The sequence below is a fragment of the Xenopus tropicalis genome, chromosome 3 (assembly GCF_000004195.4).
Source record: "Xenopus tropicalis strain Nigerian chromosome 3, UCB_Xtro_10.0, whole genome shotgun sequence".
NCBI classification, from domain to species: domain Eukaryota; kingdom Metazoa; phylum Chordata; class Amphibia; order Anura; family Pipidae; genus Xenopus; species Xenopus tropicalis.
Window position 1 is genome coordinate 127,472,862 of NC_030679.2, and position 23,976 is coordinate 127,496,837.

Here is a 23,976-nt window from a genome sequence, read left to right on the forward strand (position 1 = left end):
CAGCAATTTTTTGCCATGGCTTCGTGAAAAATATGTAATTTCACCGCAAGCCCATGCCAGGCGAACAAATTTTCTCATCACTAATGGACTTTGCTTTCAAGCTCACATCTCAATGGGATAGTCATGATATATATTGATGTGCAATTTACCTAATGTTTCAAGAAGAAGGATGGCCAGACGGGTTGGCTTTGTTTATTATCACATTATCACCAACTTCATACTTTATATTGTGTGTATTAGAAGGGTTGGTGTATAGGGGTTCTGCCCCCGAGTCCTGCTAACAAGGCACAAGTGCGCCCATTGATTCTAGGGATCCCTGCAGCTTCCGCTGCTCAAAGAAGCCACAAATTCCTGGAGCAGTCGGTGTCAGCCAATCAGTTTAACAGAAGTTTTATACTTGATAATGGCCAGCCATGCCCAAACTATTCAGATGCCCAAACTATTCAGTTGGTTTGATGGTTGATAATCCATGGGGCCGATTCACTAAAGGTCGATAAACGAGCGCTATTTATAGCATGCGTTAAAAATGTTATTGCTTCTTATTTTTTGCAACTTAACGCTCAATTCACTAAAAGGACAGGCATCATAATTAAGACGTGATGTTCTTTGCATTATTTAACTCGCAATGAGCATTTTTCTGGCGTTATTTCCCCGCCGCGTGCGTTATTTCCCGCTGCATGCAATATATTTCGCCGCTCGCCATATTAGCGCACGATTTTACGCACGTAGCCATTACTTTCGGAAAACTACTGTACTGAAAATGACCATTTCCCTGCAAACTGGCGGCTGCATCACTCTAGGGCCAACACAGACTTGAATAAATCCTACTGCAAAGTCCATGTTGTGTTGCCGAAAGCTCACCAACCACAATTTTCTTACCGCCTGCCCCAAGTAGGTGTTAATCTTCGCACAGACTAATGCGATATTTAGCGTGTTTATTGCTTCATATGTATTTGTGAATCATGCTTTAGTATTATTTCTATTTGCTAAATAACACATTGCGTTTTTTTGCGCATGCGATATGCGGATTAACACATGAGAAATTAATTTGATGAATCGGGACTTAATTATTGCATGCTTTTTAATGCAAAAAATCGACCTTTAGTGAATCGGCCCCCATATGTCTTGGTGAAATGTATATTATAATGTATAATATTATATAATTTCATAGGCTCCATAAAAGCCCTAGTTAAAAATGTACATTTTAGCATGTTATAGAATGGCCCATTCTAAGCAACTTTTCAATTGGTCTTCATTTTCTACTTTTTATAGTTCTTGAATTAGTCTTCTTCTTCTGTTTGCAGCTTTCACATGGGGGTCACTCACCCCGCCAGCCAAAAAACTATTGCTACATTTTGGTCATCTTCTATTCATATACCAGTCTCTCATATAAACCACTCCCTGGTTGCTAAGGTAATTTGGACCCTAGTAACCAGATAGTTGTTGAAATTCCAATGGCAGAACTGCTGCACAAGAAGCTAAATAATTCAAATATCACAAACAATAAAAAAAAGATGACCAATTGCAAATTGTCTCAGAATAGCACTCTCTACATTATAGTACGCGAAGGTGTACAACCCTCTTCAAGCCCAGGCACAAACACAAATTCATCCCATTCCTTCCGGGAAACCATGTCTCTTGGTTATAGAGCAAGTTGTGAAAAATACAAACTAATAATTGCTTTTCCTTTCATACAGTCCCGTTGCCCCAACCTTGTTTAGTAACTGCAGTATAAGCGCCTTCCAGAATTTTCTACTGACCAAGAACCCAACATGTATAAGTGATATTCCTGACAAACCAGACATCCTGACACCCCCCGTGTGTGGAAATAAATTCACTGAGGTGGGGGAGGATTGTGACTGCGGCACAGTGCAGGTAATGATCATTTGTGCAGCTTTACACCTACACGTTCCAGTATCCCATCCTAGTGGGGGCTTCATTAAAATCTGGATCCTCCTACAGGAGAACACGTGCTATTGCAGCCCCACACTATAGGGGCTGTGCTAATGTTAGAATCCTATCCTAGAGAATATGCACTATTGTCAGGATCCCACCCAATAGGGACTGTGTATATGTTAGTATGTCACTGTAGAGGGGCTTTCCTAGTGTTAGAATCTTACCTTTAAAGGAGAAGCAAAAGGTAAAGACTAAGTAAGCCATGAGTACTCACAGAAACACAGGACTTCTTGTCTCCTTTTTTGTAAACATGTTCTCTCTCAGAAAAATCTATCATTCCCAGGGCCAGAGTCTGCGCAGCTCTCGACCCTGGAGGGGCCGTGCTAATGATAGAATCCCACCCTGGAGGGGAGGAGCTAATGATAGAATCCCACCCTGGAGGGGAGGAGCTAATGATAGAATCCCACCCTGGAGGGGCCGTGCTAATGATAGAATCCCACCCTGGAGGGGAGGTGCTAATGATAGAATCCCACCCTGGAGGGGAGGTGCTAATGATAGAATCCCACCCCGGAGGGGCCGTGCTAATGATAGAATCCTACCCCGGAGGGGCCGTGCTAATGATAGAATCCTACCCCGGAGGGGCCGTGCTAAAGATAGAATCCCACCCTGGAGGGGAGGTGCTAATGATAGAATCCCACCCTGGAGGGGCCGTGCTAATGATAGAATCCTACCCCAGAGGGGCCGTGCTAATGATAGAATCCCACCCTGGAGGGGCCGTGCTAATGATAGAATCCCACCCTGGAGGGGAGGTGCTAATGATAGAATCCCACCCTGGAGGGGCCGTGCTAATGATAGAATCCCACCCCGGAGGGGCCGTGCTAATGATAGAATCCCACCCTGGAGGGGCCGTGCTAATGATAGAATCCCACCCCGGAGGGGCCGTGCTAATGATAGAATCCCACCCCGGAGGGGCCGTGCTAATGATAGAATCCCACCCTGGAGGGGCCGTGCTAATGATAGAATCCCACCCCGGAGGGGCCGTGCTAATGATAGAATCCCACCCCGGAGGGGCCGTGCTAATGATAGAATCCCACCCCGGAGGGGCCGTGCTAATGATAGAATCCCACCCTGGAGGGGCCGTGCTAATGATAGAATCCCACCCCGGAGGGGCCGTGCTAATGATAGAATCCCACCCCGGAGGGGCCGTGCTAATGATAGAATCCCACCCTGGAGGGGCCGTGCTAATGATAGAATCCCACCCCGGAGGGGCCGTGCTAATGATAGAATCCCACCCTGGAGGGGCCGTGCTAATGATAGAATCCCACCCTGGAGGGGCCGTTCTAATGATAGAATCCCACCCCGGAGGGGCTGTGCTAATGATAGAATCCTACCCCGGAGGGGCCGTGCTAATGATAGAATCCCACCCCGGAGGGGACGTTCTAATGATAGAATCCCACCCCGGAGGGGACGTTCTAATGATAGAATCCCACCCCAGAGGGGCTGTGCTAATGATAGAATCCCACCCTGGAGGGGCCGTGCTAATGATAGAATCCCACCCTGGAGGGGCCGTGCTAATGATAGAATCCCACCCCGGAGGGGCCGTGCTAATGATAGAATCCCACCCCGGAGGGGCCGTGCTAATGATAGAATCCCACCCTGGAGGGGAGGTGCTAATGATAGAATCCCACCCTGGAGGGGCCGTGCTAATGATAGAATCCCACCCCGGAGGGGCCGTGCTAATGATAGAATCCCACCCTGGAGGGGAGGTGCTAATTATAGAATCCTACCCCGGAGGGGCCGTTCTAATGATAGAATCCCACCCCGGAGGGGCTGTGCTAATGATAGAATCCCACCCTGGAGGGGAGGTGCTAATGATAGAATCCCACCCTGGAGGGGAGGTGCTAATTATAGAATCCTACCCCGGAGGGGCCGTGCTAATGATAGAGTCCCACCCCGGAGGGGCCGTGCTAATGATAGACTCACGTTTGGTCACTTTCTAACCAGCTGATTGCAGACCTTATCTGTCTGATTGCCTTACAGGAATGCAAAAATCCATGTTGCGATGCTGCCACCTGCAAAAAGAAGCCAAATGTTCAATGTACAGGGGGAGAATGCTGTGATAACTGTATGGTGAGTGCTTGATCCTAATTCCTGCTCATTTAATATGATAGAAGGTGGTCACTGGGCTGAAGCTCATTATCTTAGTCTCTTGCACAGTATCTGCCTGGAATATGAACAGCCCTCAGGGGAATCACAAGGGGCTATGAGATGTCATGGAAAGTGATGGGCGAAATGTTTCGGCAGGCATGGATTCGTGGCTTCGCCGATTTCCTTGTTTCAACATTAGCGGATTGTTTTGCAAAATGGATGAAAAAATTTGCAGCGGAAAAATTTGCCACGTGTCCAAAAATTGTCACCCGCATCAAAAGAATAGCTGCGGGTGACAAAAGAATAGCCACGTGACAGAAGAATAGCTGCGGGGACAAAAAAATAGCTGCGCGACAGAAATAGCCGCGGGCGACAAAAGAATAGCCACGAGACAAAAGAATAGCCGCGGGCGACAGAAGAATAGCCACGAGACAAAAGAATAGCCGCGGGCGACAGAAGAATAGCCACGGGCAACAAAAGAATAGCAGCGTGACAAAAGAATAGCCGCCGGGACAAAAGAATAGCAGCGCGACAAAAGAATAGCCGCGAGCGACAATTTTTTTTGACGCGCGCCATTTCTGCTGTTTCCTGAATTTTCCGCCGTTTCGCGAATCTTTTGAAAGATTTGCAAATTTTTTAGCGAAGCGAAATGGGACAGATTTGCTCATCACTAGTCATGGGTGGGTGAGATACACATTTACACACACAGGGCATGTGATTCCTCATTGTTCCTCGCCATAGATCAAGGCAGCCGGACATGTATGCAGAGCTAGTAAGGGTGACTGTGATCTGGATGACCTGTGTAATGGAGTATCTTCTTCCTGCCCATCTGATCGCTTCCGGGTCAACGGCTTACCCTGCAACAATGGCCGGGGGTACTGCTACAATGGGAGTTGTCCAACTATGCTGAACCAGTGCAATGCAATCTGGGGTGTGGGTAAGTATTGTGAGGCCCTCATTTACTCATACAAGTACAAGTTTGCACCAGTGCAGTAATCTGCAGCAGTCAATTAGTAATTCACTATTAGCTGGTTGGTTCACTTAATTATATGTCACAATAATTGCATGACGCACTGCAATAGGTTTCAGGCAAGCGTCCAGCATTGAATTGACTTCTGCTCCTACTATAGGTTCCTATGTTCTTATAATATTGTTCTCTTGACCCTGCAGCAGAGAAAGCAAACATAAGACGTTTTAAAGCTAACATTGGCATCTAATCATCATTTTTACCGGCCAGGCCAGTAACATACCAGCTGGGTGGCAACCCTACTCATAGGGGGAATTCACAAAAGTGGAGGTAGCCCTTTTTTGGAGTAAAAGGGGTGGAAAAACTGGTGGAAAACACTTTCTCCAGATTCACAAACAGAAATCCGCCTAAATTCCAACTCAACCGCCACTTTTCCGTTTTTGGTGAAAGAAAGTTTACAGATACTTTTGTGAATTTGTCCTTTAAACAACATTTTTTCCCGACATTTTTCCCAACATTTTCAAAATGGAGTAAAGCTCAGTGTAACTCTCTGTCAGACCAATTCTAAGCTCTTTTGTTTTGTTTCACCCAGTCTCCATTTCACACCTCTGGTAGGAGCCCCATTGGGGATCATTAACACATAAATAGGGATTAGCAGCCTCATTGTTAGGGGACAAGTTTCTGTCTAACCCTAGAACAATAGGTGCAAAAAGCCCCATTATAAACAAGTAAAAAACTGATTTAACAAAGTTTAATCTATACTAAACATTTTTACCTCACATTTGCATTGTTATGATAGTTTTAGTTTAACGAATGAGGCAATAACCTTTTGAGTGAATATGTTGTATACATTTTATTTAAAGGAAAAGTAAAACCTCCCAGGCAAATTTTTAGTTTTAGCAGCAGTGCCCCCTCTTTAATCACTTCACTGACATTTGCCCCAACTTATCTGTGCCCCCATAGCATGTCCAGAACTACAGAGCTGCTTAACAGCATTGCACCCCCTCCACCTTTAGCTCTGCCCCTTCTGTTCCCCGCAGTCATCTTGGGGATCAGCAAACAGCACAGACACACTGGCACCCACACTGGGATATTGGGGTACAGGGTTGGACTGGCCCAACAGGGCACTGGATAAAAACCCGCTGGGCCCTAGTCCTGTTGGGCTCCTTTTCACCGGGCATGTTGGTGTGGGCCGGATTGCTGCTGACCAGTAATGAGTAGGGGCTAGAGCAGCGTTTTTCAACCACTGTTCCGATGTTGCCTGGTGTGCCGTAGGCAGGGCACCAATGTACTAGGGGGGCACTGCTCTTGGCACCAATGTACTAGGGGGGGGCACTGCTGCTGGGCACCAATGTACTAGGGGGGCACTGCTCTTGGCACCAATGTACTAGGGGGCACTGCTGCTGGGCACCAATGTACTAGGGGGGCACTGCTCTTGGCACCAATGTACTAGGGGGGCACTGCTGCTGGGCACCAATGTACTAGGGGGGCACTGCTCTTGGCACCAATGTACTAGGGGGGCACTGCTGCTGGGCACCAATGTACTAGGGGGGCACTGCTCTTGGCACCAATGTACTAGGGGGCACTGCTGCTGGGCACCAATGTACTAGGGGGGCACTGCTCTTGGCACCAATGTACTAGGGGGGCACTGCTCTTGGCACCAATGTACTAGGGGGCACTGCTGCTGGGCACCAATGTACTAGGGGGGCACTGCTGCTGGGCACCAATGTACTAGGGGGGCACTGCTGCTGGGCACCAATGTACTAGGGGGGCACTGCTCTTGGCACCAATGTACTAGGGGGCACTGCTGCTGGGCACCAATGTACTAGGGGGGCACTGCTGCTGGGCACCAATGTACTAGGGGGGCACTGCTCTTGGCACCAATGTACTAGGGGGGCACTGCTGCTGGGCACCAATGTACTAGGGGGGCACTGCTGCTGGGCACAGAGTTAAATTTTTTAACATTTTCTAATGGTGGTGTGCCTCGTGATTTTTTTCATGAAACAAGTGTGCCTTTGCCCAAAAAAGGTTGAAAAACACTGGGCTAGAGAATAAGGTATTTAGACCCTTAAATCTTGTTACAGAAGTGGAATTACACTGAAATATAGAAAACATTAGAAAGCCCAGATTCTCCTGAAAAAATGATGTATAGTTTCCCTGGGCAAACTAAAATTACCCCTCAGGAAATGCCCCTAAACTGAACTGACAAATGGCAAATGAAATGCAAAATCCTGCTGGTAAAATCCTTACCCCAAGGCTCATGTAGCTGTGGGACTGGGTTTGGGGCACCGACAGATTTACTAAGAGCTAAAGGTAAATTCATAAAAAAAAGTTGGGAAAATGACAAAATCTGAAAACTGTCTGCTTAAAAGACAAAGTCACAAAAGTGGAGAAAGAGGTTTGTGAATTAGGTAGAAAATCCGACCAATCTATCTCCACTTTTATTTTGTCTCAATATCACCACTTTTGTGAATTCCCCCCATAGTGTCAGATTTTTTCCTTATGAATTTTTTCCCTTTGATAGCTCCCAATAATGAAAAAATATCCTTGCCAAAATCTGCAAATGTTGGGCAGAGGTAGAGAGGTTTTTCTTTCACCCTTTCTAACCTTTCCCTTTTTGTTTAGACTCCGCTGTAAGTGGTAACTCCTGCTTCAATATGAATACCAATGGTGTAATCTATGGACACTGTAAGCAAAATGGGACCACCTATGTGCCTTGTGCAGCTGAGTGAGTATCATGTCACACTGTGCTGTCTATGATTAATGAAATAAATGGGGAGCAACTTGATTTCAGGGCCCTGCCAATCTCCTTGTTGATCCTTAGATCTCTTTGTATTGTGGAACTTACTCTTACTAACTGTTAATATTTGCTGCTATCAGTTTCTGTGTATATCTATCACTATCAACCCCTTGACTAGGTTCTAGTGCAGGGATCCCCAACCTTTTATATGTGTGAGCCACAAAGTGTTGAGGAGCAACACAAGCATGAAAAAAGTTCCTGGGGTACCAAATAAGAGCTATGATTGGCTATTGTGTAGCCCCTGTGTGGACTGGCAGCCTACAGAAGGTTCTATCGGGCATTACACTGGGGTTTTATGCAACCAAAACCTGCCTCCAAGCCAGGAATTAAAAAAATAATCACCTGCTTTGAGGCCACTGGAAGCAACAGTGAAAGGGTTGGGGAGCATCATGTTGCTCCAGGGCCACTGGGTGGGGATCACTGCCTAGAGCCAAAGCAATAAAGACATGTATATTTGTCTCATGACATAAAAAGTGTGTGTTATAAAGGAAAAGAATTGATTTATGATGCACCTTCATCTCTGCTATTGGTTAGGTTCTGCCCATTACAGACACTGCATATGCACAGAGCTGGTAGCACAAGCTTGTTACTGTGAGATATTTAACAACCTGCCATTTTCATTTAGGGATATCATGTGTGGAGTGCTCTTCTGTATCAATGGCACCACTTTTCCTCTTATTAGTGCACCTTTTGTTACAACTCCTGCATGCAAGGCGCTCCTGTCTCCTGCAGGAAAGGTACAGAGTGGAGCAAAGTGTGGTAATGGGAAGGTGAGTGCCTTAAGGCTGGGTATAGGCTTGGTGTGGATAGTTATCATGAAATGGACACAATTCATCAGAAATAATAAGTAGGAAAATCCCCAATGTAGGTGGTAACCATTAAAGTGGAGCCATCACTATTTATAAGAAACCCATTTAACTGCAGTAGACGCTTAATAAATATTTTTCAGAAATAGGTGTCCTATTTTTCTTATAGTTCTTGAGGTATAAATGGTTTATCAGCGCACTTTATCAACCTACAGCAGACAATCCAACCATTCTGCTACATAGAAATATATAAGAAACTGATAAGACCCATGGTGTGTATGTTACATATAAGGGGGTGCCATACTGTGACCTCTCTAAGCTAGTTGTAGATGAACTACATATACTGCATCAAATTAACATAAACCAAACATGATAATGTCCATTATCAATGGCCAATAAACAATTTAACCTAGTCGTATCTGTATTGTGCACTCAAGGTTTGTGCATAGGATTATTCAGGAAATGTAGGGTATTTTCAACAAAGACACATTTACAAAACCAATTTGTGTACTGAAACAGACTGCAGCATTCACGCAAAATTGAGGATTTAGGAGGTAGAAGAGTGGGGAATGAAGGAATAGTAGGAGCAGGCAGGTTGTATGGCATATTAGAGGTCAGTGTCCCACCTGGATACCAAGATAGAGAATAGATTATAGTATGTAACGGTAAAAGATTAGGAAAATTAACAGGATGAGTGAGGAGTAGAGGAAACATAGTTTGGAGAGTGGGCCTATAAGCTAAGCTTTTCTGGTGGGCCCCTGGGGTCCCAATCCAAAACTGAGAGGAATAGTAGGAGCAGTAGGACCAAGTAGGAAGAGTGGGAGATTGAAGGAATAGTGGAAGCAAGCAAGTAGAAAGAGTGTGGGATAAAAGGAATAGTAAGAAATGTAGGACCAGGCAGGAAGAATGGAGGACTGGAGAACTAGTGGAAGCATTAGGAACAGGAAGAACAAGTAGGAGATTGAAGGAATATTAAGAGCAACAGGATTAGGTAGGAAGAATGGGAGACTGGAAGAATAGTGGGATCAGTAGAAGTAAATAGGAAGGGTGTGGGGTTGAATGAATAGTGAGAGAAGTAGGATCAGGTAGGAAGCGTGGAGGACTGTAGAAATAGTAAGAGGAGTAGGACCATGCAGGAAGAGTGGGGGATTGAATGAATCGTGGGAGCAGTAGGATCAGGTAGGCAGAGTGGAAGATTGCAGGCATAGTAGGGAGACAGTACAGTAGTACAGTATTTTATATAACTATAATCAACCAGCACCTCAAGCTGTAGTTAAGGAGTAGTTAAGTTGTTGTTAAAGTTAATCTCCCACAACCAGGAAGTCTGTTTAGCTCAATGCTCCACCACAGCAAGCACAGTTCTAAGCCCAAAGCTGTGCTTCTGGGGATGGAAGAGACAACATGGAAAGGGGAAAGGGGATGGGTTTTACTTGCTCTGTGATCCATATGTGTGCACATGTAATTCAATAGGAAAAGAATTGTAGGAACCAGTCAATATAAGTGTGTTCAGCTGTCTGCTAAGGAACCTACAGTAAGTATTATGGAGCTTATCCTCACAGGGCAAATATGGACAAAATCATGGACAGAAATCTCACAACTAACATTTCCAGCTTTATCCAACTTTTTTTCAATCCTCCATGGAGATTAATAGAGAGCTGGATAAAGGTTTGTTCATGATGCAAGTTTAGGAAGGCTTAACTTTGGGTTCCTGGACTTAGATCTCTTTTATTGCCTTTTCAGGTTTGTTCCAATAACCAGTGTGTAACCACTGAAACTGCTTATATTGGCTCATCTGGGTGCGACAGCAAATGTCCAAAAAATGCGGTAAGTCCTTGTTATATAAATAAGGGGGCAGAGAATGCAGGTGAGAGGAGCAACCAGGAAGCAGATGATCTATGACAGAATACCAGGAGGTTCTCTCTCTTCAATTAAGGTAATGGTCAGTTCTGCCCTGGTTGAACTACTGCCACCATATATATATATATGTTTGCACCTACAATACTAAAGCAGTAGAACTATTTTCAGTTTCATATTCTCTGCTTTATTGTATTTTAAGAATATTAAAGAATATTAAATTGGCTGATTATAGTACTTTGTTCTTTTCAGGTTTGTGACCATGAGCTTATCTGTCAGTGTACAAAAGGATGGGTCCCACCCAACTGTAATGTAGCTGTAACAAGTGGTGTTATCAGTAAGTGCCAATAAGCTTTTGTCATCAATGTATCTTGCAGTTATATGATATGAACGGTCCAGCAGCACAAACCAGCACACCTCCCAATTTATATATAGTTCTGAAGTATCTTTCATATGGTTCACGTATTGATGGTTATTACAGGTATGGGACCCCTTATCCGGAAACCCATTATCCAGAAAATTCAGAATTATGGAAAGGCCATCTCCCATAGACTCCATTTTAATCAAACAATAATAAAACAGTACCTGTACCTGATCCCAACTAAGATATAATTAATCCTTATTGGGGGCAGAACAGCCCTATTGGGTTTATTTAATGGTTAAATGATTCCCTTTTCTCTGTAATAATAAAACAGTACCTGTACTTGATCCCAACTAAGATATAATTACCCCTTATTGGGGGCAGAACAGCCCTATTGGGTTTATTTAATGGTTAAATGATTCCCTTTTCTCTGTAATAATAAAACAGTACCTGTACTTGATCCCAACTAAGATATAATTACCCCTTATTGGGGCAGAACAGCCCTATTGGGTTTATTTAATGGTTAAATGATTCCCTTTTCTCTGTAATAATAAAACAGTACCTGTACTTGATCCCAACTAAGATATAATTACCCCTTATTGGGGCAGAACAGTCCTATTGGGTTTATTTAATGGTTAAATGATTCCCTTTTCTCTGTAATAATAAAACAGTACCTGTACTTGATCCCAACTAAGATATAATTACCCCTTATTGGGGGCAGAACAGCCCTATTGGGTTTATTTAATGGTTAAATGATTCCCTTTTCTCTGTAATAATAAAACAGTACCTGTACTTGATCCCAACTAAGATATAATTACCCCTTATTGGGGCAGAACAGCCCTATTGGGTTTATTTAATGGTTAAATGATTCCCTTTTCTCTGTAATAATAAAACAGTACCTGTACTTGATCCCAACTAAGATATAATTACCCCTTATTGGGGGCAGAACAGCCCTATTGGGTTTATTTCATGGTTAAATGATTCCCTTTTCTCTGTAATAATAAAACAGTACCTGTACTTGATCCCAACTAAGATATAATTACCCCTTATTGGGGGCAGAACAGCCCTATTGGGTTTATTTAATGGTTAAATGATTCCCTTTTCTCTGTAATAATAAAACAGTACCTGTACTTGATCCCAACTAAGATATAATTACCCCTTATTGGGTCCCATACCTGTAATTGAAGGGTTTTTAATTTATTTAAGCATCTCCCTGTGCATTGAAAGGCCCTGCACATTAACTGAAACATTATGTATGCTTTAATTGTAAAACCTTACTGTGAATAGTTCTTTAAAGGAAATCTGTCACAGGAAAAGTTTTGTTTTTTATAATTTACAAAACTCATCAGTTAATAGCACTGCTCCAGAAGAATCCTATTTCAGTTTTAAAATTTGACCTAGACATATTCTTATTTTCCCGGGGGCCCTCAGCTATGTGACTTGTAAGAGTCTCACCCCATAACTTTCCCCCTTAGAAACTGATCAGCAGAACAATGGGAAGGTAACAAGATAACAGCTCCCTGACACCTGCAATGCTAAAAATGCCCCACCTAGTGGTATATATGAGAATACCACTCAAATAGTAAAACACCCAAGTCTGGCCATGACTCCTCTAGTTGCAATGACATTAGCTTATCTGAAAGCAGTTCTAATATGTAGTGCTGGCTCTTTCTGAAAGCTCAGGCAAAATGCAAATAGAGGGCTGCCTACACACCAATATTACAACTAAAAACATATATTTATTGGTTCAAATAACATTTTAAATGGTAGAATACATTAATTGCAATGTACACAGTAAAACTACACTATAAAAATCACAGCAGAAACCCTTTAAAGGGATACCATTGTATCTGAAACCTGTATTTATTATTGAAATATTCCTGGGAATTGTAGTTGTTGTGGAAAAGGACTCATGTTCTAGATCCCTGACAGCAAGCAGTTATTTTTGCAGTGCTCCGATCTGGTGTAGTTAGTTCTGTGTACAGGTAAATTTAGTAATGTCAAGTCAATTCTGATTCATAGCAATATGTATGCACCGCAGAAATATCTGGAACTCTGTTGTTTTCAGCAAAGGCACTGGCCACTCGTCTAGCCCAAGCCCTAGGCTGTAGTGTTTGTCAGAAAGATTCAATTAGGGCTAATACTAGCTAAGGTTTTGCTTGCTGTTCCTTACCTAACTATATTCTCTATAACTATACCTAACTATATTCTCTATTGAAGGTACAAGTGACCAAAACTTGGAAGGCCCTTCACCTACAGAATACATCATTATAGACAACGAGTAGAACTCCATCTTGAAACAACAAAGCTACACCTGATAGAGTTAATGGATTATATAAGCAATGAGAAACAGATTTAATAAACTATATTACAGCACAAAAAAAAAAAAATGTGTCCTCTTTGTACCATCTTTAGGTTGGCTTCTCCACAGAAGCTATATATAAGTGAGTTCCCTGACATTAGTTCACTTTGTATTAGGAATAAGGTCTTTGTGGGCTACATATTCATTGTGCCTTTAACTGATAAAATGTGGATACCAGGGGCCATGGTGTAACTATATCTCAAATCTTCCAGCTGAACATATCCACATCTTGCAAAGAGGCTCTGGAACTGGCCTTTACTAATGCTAGTAAACTAAAAGACAGGTAGCTTTAAATAAGGCGGTAATTCATGGAAGAAAAGTACCAATTTTGCTTTGGAAGGCTACAAACCTCCCAAACCAAAGACTTTTCATTGGAAAACTTATAATGACAGTGTAAATGATTATATAGCACTTGATCTATTTTGGGAGTGCTAAGCTTCTCTAGTCCTTTATTATTTCCTGCCTGACTCTTTTGCATTCCTGGAGATATTGTATGTTTGTGTATATCCATAACACTAGGAGGGGGCTTTAAGAAAACTGAGAATCTGAAATCCTAAATGGCAGAAGGGCAGAAGTTGATAGCAATGGTCAAAGGTGGGAACAGATCCATGGTGGCCGAGATGGTCTTTACCATTTTGGTAGGTTAAAAAAGTGGTGGTGATGCACAAAACTGATTATAATGGGGTTCAAATACCTGTTGTTGACCATACATTTATATACAAGCAATGCATCTACACAATATGAGAACAATGTGCAGTTGCTCCGTAGAACTATAGAACACACTCATGAGACATAATGTAGTGGCAGCTTCAGAAACCTAAAGACTGAAGGGATGATTCTTTAACTGTGTTTTTGAGTTAAAAATTATTTTTATCAGTCATTTTCCTCATTGGTTTCATCCCAGTTACCTCACTTCTTTCAATATTTTGCCATATTCAGCAATATTTCTGTGCACGTGCATATATGTACATGGGCCAAGACCAACATAAAGAGATATTCATGAGGTCACGAGTACTGCCTTGTGACATAAGCAGAAAAACAAAACTCATCTTAGGTCTTGTAAAATCTGGAAGGAACCCACTACAACTTCAAAAGGTGCCCATACACATCGCCAAGCAAGCGGATCTTCCCCCGATATCCCCCACCTATGGGTGGGCGATAATGGAAGAATCCAGGCTAATCCGATTGTTTGGCCCTGGGGTTAAACTATCATATTATAACAGCGGGTATAGGAAAAGTCGGTCCGGAGACCGCATCAACGAGCCGATGCGGTCCCCGATCCGACTAGATTTTTTAACCTGCCAAGTAGCTGCCAAATTGGTCTAAGGGACCGATAACGGCAGCTAGAATTGGCCCATGTATGGGGACCTTAAGGTACAGTAAACCCAATAAATACTTCATTTACATAGGGAATAACATGAACCCAGGAACCATGAACTCTCATGCCCACCTTGGTCCCACTTGCAGATTGTTGTAGTCTTGCTGAATCTGGCATAATAATGGTGTTATTGTGATGGTTGGCACCAATAGTTAACTGTTAGGGGGAGATCAAGCATGTACAAAATGGAACAGAAATATATCCGTATGTACATGTATAATCAGTCCATTCTGCTACATGGAGCACATTGTCAATAAAAATGTGTCCAGCAAATAGAGACTTACAGAGCCTAATGATACTTTTGTACTGTTTAAGAATAGTAAGCTAAAATATGCACGTCCCTATATATGAAAAAAGTTCTATTTTAGAATTATTATGGCTAATCAGAGCCACTAATTGGATGAAGGTAGATGACATCTCATTTATTGTTCAGAACTATAATAAACATGTAATGATGCAAAAATACTTAGCACACAGAAATTGACAGCACCAAGATGGTCAATCTTAGCTGGCATGCTGGGAAAAAAAAATGGCAGTACCGTTTTGAACCATCGTTCAAACAGGGGTTCAGAATGAATGGCTTTAGCTTGTGTCCTTTATTATCAGGATCCAAAATCAGCCAATCAGGCACTTTGATTATTCTAATGGCACAAGACTACTCAAAATCATTGCTGATTGGTAGCTATAGATCAGAATTTCTACGGTGTTAGTGATTGAGCGCAGTAATACATGCACCGCCACAGGTGGGATAACCCCATCCTAATCCCACTATCTCAGGTCACAAACAATTATTCTTCGGGTAAAATGGAGACATTTTTCTAATTTAATAAATGTTTCCAAATGGTTAATGTTAGGTGCAAATTAATTGATATAAATTAGATGTACAGCAGAACATTATTTGCAATATAAATATAAAATATAAATAAAAATTACTTTTTTAACAGAATAACCATAATTATATTAATTAAACAAAATATATTTGTTCCATTGCATGAACATTTACAGAAAGTGAACACTCTTTTGTCTTCCACTGGTTCAAGGAGAAGCTGCATAGGAATAAGTATGAACAAAGGGTGTATAACAACTTATAATGCATATGAGCCACACACCCAACTGTGCTGCTTTACATGCCCAGTTTTATGCAAAGACTATGCCTATAGTTCTATCTTTCTAGAGCCGCTGGGCCTAGAAGGATAGAAATATAGGCAAGCAGCAGTGGTGAGAGTAATGACCAGCAGGGGGATCAAATCGCAGGATGTTTACAACAGGGGGTGTTTACACCAGGGAGATTGCCAGTCATGTCCAAAAGCATGTACACACTGAATACCAATGGCTGAAACACCACTTCCATTGGTCTTAGACTCCATGGCTATGTTTTACAATAAGCCTTTCAGTTAGCCGCCCTTCCTTGTCTTTCAGTGTTCCATCTTAATTCCTGTAGTTGGGCGTCCATGCCTAGACAACAGAACGTAGAAACTTGGTGAGTCCATGTCATATGTATTAAGACAAATAACATCTCTGAGGAACTATTGCTAACAACAGAGAATTCTGCAAGATGTAGTATGGGGTTCGGTTTTGTACCAAGAGGGCCATATCACTAAGTAAAGGTAGAATACGTACGTCCAATTTCCAGTGGGGCAGTTCTGACTGGTGGACCTCAAAGAGGGGTGGGCTGGGGGCATGTTTGGGTGTAACTGGGAGTCACAAAGGCAGACTAAGGTTGAGTCCTAAATTGTCCTGCTCTGGGGGACTCAATGTTCGATGGTGTGCATTTGTCTTCCCCTTTTCCTTTTATCACCATGAACAATAAACTTGTGTAACTGATTGGATTCTAAGGAGTAATTGGCAATTTTTTCCAGTTAATACATGAAGCCCAATAGATTCCTAGGCTTTTTATGCAGCCGGTATGGCGTTTTGGCCCAGGGTCGGACTGGGCCGTTGGGAGAAAAACTGATGGGCAGCGCTAGGGTTACCACCATTTCTGGAAAAAAATGCTGGCCTTCCTATATTTTTATCTTTTTTTCCTATTAATAATATTGGCATTAAGCAGAATTTTTACCGGACAACCCTAGGCACCGCCGACCCAGGTCCACTCCCCCACCCAAGTCTCCCCATCAAGGAAGGAGGTATGCATTATGAAGTGAGTGCACTGTGTCTTGGGGGGGGGGGGGCATTGGGAGGAGGGCCCTTGAAGGTAAAGCCACCATTGGGCCCACAGTGCCCCAGTCCAACACTGCTTTGGCCATGCTGGAAATCAGTACAATAGGGACAGTTACCTGGAAGGGGAAAGAGTAGTCCAAGAGTCTAAAAATCAGAGGTCTGGCTGATAAATGGTGTTTTTTTTTAAAGAGACACTGGCACCAGAACTTAAACCTTTTTTAAATAACTATTATTACATTGTCTTTACATGCACCTATTCATTGTGCCATAAAAGTATTTGTCTGATGCCAAATACATCAGTTATCTGATTCCCCCCCAATATTTGTGCTGCAGTAGTCCGTGTTACTGACAGGTTGAGAAGGGACAGTCAGGATGGCAAAAGAGGTTTAGGAACTTCACATAACAATAACTTACAAAAGCAGCTCTATCAGTAAAAAAAAAATCAGCGTATCCTACAATAAGCAACATTTAATGCACGTTAATAATTTGATATTGTTTGATATTGTTTTTTAGTGTCAGTATCACTTTAAAAAAAGTCATGGTGCCTATCCATATGCATGTCTGTGAGCGGCGTACCTGAGGTGGGGCCCTGGGATACACTGGCTTGGTCGTGGGTAAAGGTGGTGGAGCATTGACAGGTCTCTGAGAAGAAAAAAAATTAAAAAATAAAGTTCAGTAAATTAGCAAATTTCTATGTAGAACAAATAGGGTGCCAGGGAGAACTACAAGTAGATTGTCACAGCTAAACAGGGACACTAATGAACTATGCAGTAGTTCCACAGCTGAGAAGATATGAGGATTCATTTATTTACTCTACTGCAATCACCATGTTTTTTTTACCCACAATGTATCATTTTTCCCTACAATTCCAGCATCCCATGTGATAAAATTAGCACAATTGTATCTGCACTTCATACAGAAATGGATGCCATTACACTGAATACGTCCGTTGGCATCATTTCCAGAAGTTTTTGTGCAAGTGATGTGGGCCCTATACTTTCGGCACAATGGTACTGCGGTGTTACTGTGGGAACCCTGACGTTTCTGCCTGACTGGCTGAAAGATCACCCTTTGACACATGTACCTTTTATGAATGGGATTGTTTATGCAACTAGCTGCAATTTGCACAAATGCAACTGCGCTATGGGGGCATTAATGAGCCCTGTATGGTTATAAGCAGGATAAAGATACCAGCAGTGTTTGCCATACTTACCACAGGATAGCCCACTTGGGTCTGAGGCCAGGACCTGCCTGTTGGTGGCTAAGGTATAAATTAGACAGATACAGAGTCAGAAACCAGATCAACAGGAAAAAAAAAATACTAGGTAGGTATAAAGTGAGTGGCCTTGGGTTGGCACAGGAGCCCAAAACAAAAGCTGCAGCATTTCTAGCCTACTTTGTTGTTACGTTTTAGCTCTTGCGTGCCAAGCAGCAATCTGCAACCTATGGATTTCCAGCTCTTGCTGAACTTTAACTACTCGGAATATCTCTCTTAAGTAACATTTCCTAAGAAAGGATACGTTTTTTCACATGACTTCCTGTATTCATTAGAAATGTTACAGGCTTTTATGGTAAAGCAGCAGGAAGAAGAAGTTACCAAAATATAAATATCCAATCCATTTATGGCAGATGTGTACCTAGAATTTTTGGTTCACCATTCATATTAATTATTATCAATTTTTGGAGGCAATTTTATGGTATTAAAGGAGAACATAGTGACCCACTGTAAATAGCGTGGTAAACCTGTCTTGTTTCTTGGAACACAGGTAGAGAATGTCTACTATAAATCTATGCCAGTATTGGTATTGGCCTGCTTTAAATCTATGCCAGTATTGGTATTGGCCTGCTATAAATCTATGCCAGTATTGGTATTGGCCCGCTATAAATCTATGCCAGTATTGGTATTGGCCCGCTATAAATCTAAGCCAGTATTTTCCTCTTCTTATGCTGGAAAACTGATGAAATATTGGCACTTTAATAGGGCAAATACGAACTGCCAACCAGTCTGACATAGTAATTCACAGAGGTCAAAACTGGTAATGGTAAAGCAATAAAAGACACAAAGTTTGCCCAGGCCTAGTAACTCTTAGCAACCAACCTGATCCCTGTCATCCCAACTATCCCAACTTTCAAACTGTTAAGCTGTTAATTGGTTTCTACAGATTGCTAGAGCTTTACTAAACCTTGCACCTTTATTACACTGAGGCATGGGCTCATTTCCAGGAGATACATCAGAGACTCGCTTAGCAAATTTACCGCACTGGAACTACTGGCTATATTTTCTGAGTATATATTATTAGGTGATGAGGTTAAGAACGAGGTTAATATATAATATAAATAAGTATATAATATTGTTGAGACTTACATGTGTGGCCAAAGGTTTTTGAGACTGTGCTGGAGGTTTCGGTGGGTTGTGGGGAAATCTGGAATCTAGCTGTGTGTCCAAGAAACAAGAGAGAGAGGTTGATAATTAATATCCATTACAATCAACAAAGGGACATTTTATAATCATATCTATACAATCCTTTCACATAAGGCAGGATACAGCACCAACAAACTCTTACCCTCTGCCCCCACTATTACTCGAGGTTCAGACTTCATAAACATAAAAGTAATCTCAACAGTGGCAGAAACTAAGCCTCCTCTCCTTGTTTTTGTTTCTGTATTTCTCCTCTTTCCTATACAGTTAAGATCTCTGGGGAGGGAATACTACACAAAACTAAAGCACCTGGTATGGTCCAATGATCAATTAAAACTGGACCTCAGAACAATTAAAACCATAATATGTATGAAGACAGAAGCACTGGAAGGCCTTAGTGTTTTAAACCTCTATATGTCTAATTAATTTACAGATTCAGAATGAACTTCAGAATGAATATATATTCTAAGCCAGGGTGCTGTAATGTGAGTGGCCCTGTGAGTAATGTGAGTGGCCCTGATCAGGCAGTGCTTACCTGTGGAGTGGCTGCGTTGGATCCAGCTGGTCCCCATGGTTTCTCCCTAACATTGAATGCAGGATTTACAGCTCCAGTGACTCTAGTACGAGACGTTCTGGGTTGGAAGGCAAGAAATAACAGTATTATTATATAGTTTTACTGTAAACTATTCTCATTATCATCTCTCTCCCTTTAATCTGTTACTTCCCACTTTGTTGGCCAAGTTATCACACTTTGGTGTAAACATGGGCCATTTGCTGTAACCCCTCCCCCCCCCCCCAATAGCCATTTCCTTAGGTAAATCAATGCTCATGATTAGTCCTGGTCCTTGTCTATTCTTCTCTATTCATGAAGGGGATAATCAGCTTCCTCTACAAATAAATGTTTGTGCCCCCTCTCTTCAGAGCAATGTAGTGGGCACATTGTGGGCGCCAATTGGGAAAAGACATTCCCTTTCTTACTCTGGGAGTAAATAGGATAAGTAGCTGTCACAGGACTTAAATTTGCAGCCCCCCCAAAGTCCTTGCTGCACCCTTCCCCCATGGCAACCATTGCTATAAACATTTCCCAGATACTCTGCTGTTCTTCTGATCTTTCCAATGGCCCTTCCTTATCATTTTCACATTATTCACCTTCTTCTTGGTTTCTATGAGCCACAAATTTTCATTTCACTTTACAACCAATTTTCCCTCCCTGACTATCCCTGACCTTTCTCCCTACAGTCTCCCCTTCAGTATACTTCTCCTTGTACCTCTGTTTTCGTCGGGAGGACCATTTGAACCATACAAATAGCAGGATGAAAAGAACGATCACGCAGATAATGGCCACCACAACAATGATCGTATCTGCAGAAAGACATAGGGACATTGAAGCAATTAGTTTTAGACATGTTTCTGGCTTAGAACATTTAAGCAAAATGATGAGATCCCTTTTCACATCAGTTCTCGGATGCATCTAAAGCAGCGCACAGAGACCATTCGCCATGGGCTTCTAATATCAGAGTCCTTGGCTGGCAAAGGTCATTTTTATGGAAGTTACATTATATAACATTATGGATAAACTGACAGCAATTGTTAGTATTTCTGTCAGGGATGTCTGCTACATAGCCTTCCTTGTTGGACCGTGCAACCCATAGACAGATGAGGCAGTCGGAGTATGAGAAGCATTTTAATTATTCTCTTTGTCAACTTACTGGTCCCCGTGAAATTTGCACAGTCTGGGGGAGCCCAGCCTTCCTCACAACGACACTGATTCTCATGATCGCAGACCTGCAGGAGAAGAAGTAGCAACCATTAAGATATGGAACAAACCAAAAAAGAGCTACGTTAAACTGTTTCCCCAAACTGTGAATCAGAATCTGAAAGAGGTGGGCTAAGTTTATGTACAGGGAAAATATGACTCTTTGATCACAGGCTTTGGGGGTGTTCCACTGGTGCAGCACAACCACAATGTACGGTGTATAGGGTGCCAAGCTGATTATCTTACTACTGTACATACTCGTTAAAAAAAGAAAACTTGCAGTAAGCGGGGTTGGAGCTGGTGTAATGGAGAGTGAGCAGGGTGCTGTCATGAGAGGATGGAACAGTAGTGACGAGTAGGTTGAACCGTTGGTTGCACAGGTTCATTGTGTTAGTAACTATTACAAGGGATCAGTTATGTGTTAATTTGATATGTGCAAAATGATGTGCTCAAAGTATATATTTATATATAAGTATGGGGTTTACTTTCCAGAAACCTCTAAAATACAAGACCACTTTTCCGTTAGTCTTTTTTGTGATTATGTTGCAGTTTCTCTGTAATACAGAGATCCCCAACAAATGGCTCCCAAGCAACATGTTGCTCACCACCCCTTTGATGTTGCTCCCAGTGGCCTCAAAGTAGGTGCCATTTTTACATTTCTGGCTTGGGGGCAGGGATTGGAAGCACAGAGACACAGTTTTACCCCAAGCAGAGCCTCGCGCAGGCCAGCAGTCCTCATGGGGCTACCTAATAGCCAATCACAGCCCTTATTTGGCATCCCAAAGAACTTTTTTTATGCTTTACATGAGTAAAAAAGACTGGGGATCCCTGCTTTAAAGCATGGTGTTTCACATTGCAGAGACCCCCAGGTCCTAACCCTTCCAGGTAATAGATCCAATAGCTGCACACACCATCAAGACATGAAATATCCCCTTAAATAAGTAGGGTGGGCTGGGCGCTATGTCCACATACTCTATACTCTATGTATTGGTACATACTTTATTTTAGTGACATTTCCCCCTTAGCCTTTTGCACCATCACTGATTATGGTTACTTATAGGTGGCTGCACATTGCTGGCTAGTCTAGTTGTGTGCTGCAAACATGCAGCTTATGGTTGGGCATGGGTTCTGTTGTTATTTCTTTGCCCTTGTTGCTTATATATAAGGGCTGAATAAATCACCTTTGACACTACTGAAACCAATGGTGTGCTGCATTTTTCTCTATTGATATATTGCAAAAAAAGGGTCTTCTGTATTAGCACCCAACACTTCCACAGGTGTAAACTTTATTAATGTGCTAAACAGGCGACTAGTCAGTGTTCCTCTATATTTTGTATTTGCTAAACCAGTAATATGAGTTGATAAAGGCAAAGATGGCTGTGAGAGGTATCCCAATGTACTTCTGTTACCATGTCTCATGCCATTGGTCTTACCGCATGTTCTGGGCATTTGGCATCACAGTCTGATGGCCCAAAAGCTGTCTGGATGCTTGTACATTCTCCCATGAAGCACACCTGGATACAATGAAATGCATTAAGTAGATGGGCATAAACCAAACATAAACAAGAGAAACAACAACCTAGCTCCTACAGTAAAGGGGTGATTTATCAATGTTTGAATTCAATTTTTTTCCGCCATTCGATGGTTTTTTTTTTTGTGCTAAAGATCAAAAACTTTAATGTTTGATATTTAATGCAAAAAACCCAAAAACTTGAATGTAAAACTTTGCTATCTAAAAGCTTGAGAGTTTATGGAAAAGCCAATGGGAGTTGCACTAGGCAAAGTCAAGCCATATTTTCAATTTGAGATTTCGAATTTTTTCGAACTTGTAAATTGGCAAAATCAATGTATTCTAGTTTTTTATATGAATAAGTTTTCCATATTAATAAATAAGCAAGCATTTGAGTTGTTTTTAAAACATGAGTTTATTCAAATTAAAAAAAATCTCTCCAAACTAAACTCAAACCAAATAAAAAGGCCCATTAGTGTATCTGCCACAGAAGGAACTGAAAGACATTTTCCCTGCCCTTATACAAGTGCCAAGTCACTCCCAATGGCATCTCATCAGAGTTGTAGACTGTTCCGTTGTTTTGCAAGAAGTTTACTGTCACTGAACAGAATGGCCACATTCTGGGAACATTTCTTGCTTTGCCAAAGGTTTCCATATAATTTAGTAAGATTTACATTTCGACAAACGATGATAAGTCACCAAAAATGAAAGCAAGAAAAGTAATAGGAATTGGTAAATATCCAACTTTCTCAGTTTGCAGGAGAAACCCCAATTGTTCCCCGAATTCAAGAAAAACAAAGAAACACCCCATACCCTATTACATAGGCTTTTCATATGTGTTTTTGGGAACCCATTTCAAGGCACAGGTTGTGCTTTGGCGACTTACCATGTTGTCTCCGCACTTTGTCCCATTCTCAACTAAAAATGTTGGATACAACGTAGTTTTGCATTCCCCACGTATATAATAGCCACCCAAATTGGGTGTTGAGTAGCCTCCAGAGCAGTATAGCACCCCACACTTGACATCACTGTTGGGGGAAAAAAGTTATTATTGTGATATTATCGCCCATTGTGCCACAATTCAGTAACAGTAGAAGTCCCGTTTTACAAAAAAAAGCCCTGCCTAGTCCTATAGCCTTGCACCAACCTCCTTCTTACCCATGTTTTTCCATTAATACTGCACTAGAATACCTACAACCATTATCAGGGGGTTTTATGCTATTAGTGTTCCAGGCCATAAGCCTTAAGGCCCCCATACCCCCCTTGGTCCCTTGGACCGACTCAGCAGCTTATCTGCCCGTGTAGGGGCAGAAACAAGCGGGCTGGCCGACCGATATCTGGCCTGAATTTGGCCAGCTATCGGTCGGCCAGGTTAGAAAATCCAGTCGGATCGGGGACCGCATCGGCTCCTTGATGAGGTCCCCGAACCGACTGCCCCATTGCCGCCTACATAATCCGATCGTTTGGCCCCAGGGCCAAACGAACAGATTCTTTTTTTTTTAACTTCAAGCTCCCCGATATCACCCACCCGTAAGTGGGGATATCGGGGGAAGATCCGC

The 23,976-nt window shown here is 42.3% G+C and overlaps 2 protein-coding genes across 2 annotated transcripts in view; one reads left to right on the forward strand and one right to left on the reverse strand.

Moving 5' to 3' along the window:
• The window catches only part of adam28.3 (ADAM metallopeptidase domain 28, gene 3), a 28,232-nt gene extending 15,023 nt beyond the window's left edge, over nucleotides 1-13,209 (forward strand). The window contains exons 12-19 of the mRNA XM_031899296.1: nucleotides 1,698-1,875; nucleotides 3,937-4,026; nucleotides 4,786-4,981; nucleotides 7,637-7,739; nucleotides 8,437-8,581; nucleotides 10,358-10,441; nucleotides 10,724-10,808; nucleotides 13,053-13,209. Coding sequence (XP_031755156.1) covers nucleotides 1,698-1,875; nucleotides 3,937-4,026; nucleotides 4,786-4,981; nucleotides 7,637-7,739; nucleotides 8,437-8,581; nucleotides 10,358-10,441; nucleotides 10,724-10,808; nucleotides 13,053-13,117 — 946 coding nt within the window. The 3' untranslated portion in view covers nucleotides 13,118-13,209. The remainder of the gene's footprint in view (nucleotides 1-1,697; nucleotides 1,876-3,936; nucleotides 4,027-4,785; nucleotides 4,982-7,636; nucleotides 7,740-8,436; nucleotides 8,582-10,357; nucleotides 10,442-10,723; nucleotides 10,809-13,052) is intronic.
• Nucleotides 13,210-15,532: 2,323 nt separating this feature from the next.
• adam28.2 (ADAM metallopeptidase domain 28, gene 2) overlaps nucleotides 15,533-23,976 on the reverse strand; it is a 31,584-nt gene continuing 23,140 nt past the window's right edge. The window contains 9 exon segments of the mRNA NM_001126974.1: nucleotides 15,533-16,027; nucleotides 17,309-17,374; nucleotides 17,946-17,993; nucleotides 19,098-19,166; nucleotides 19,687-19,783; nucleotides 20,420-20,513; nucleotides 20,861-20,936; nucleotides 22,341-22,421; nucleotides 23,304-23,445. Of these exon segments, the coding sequence (NP_001120446.1) occupies nucleotides 16,001-16,027; nucleotides 17,309-17,374; nucleotides 17,946-17,993; nucleotides 19,098-19,166; nucleotides 19,687-19,783; nucleotides 20,420-20,513; nucleotides 20,861-20,936; nucleotides 22,341-22,421; nucleotides 23,304-23,445 (700 nt within the window). The 3' untranslated portion in view covers nucleotides 15,533-16,000.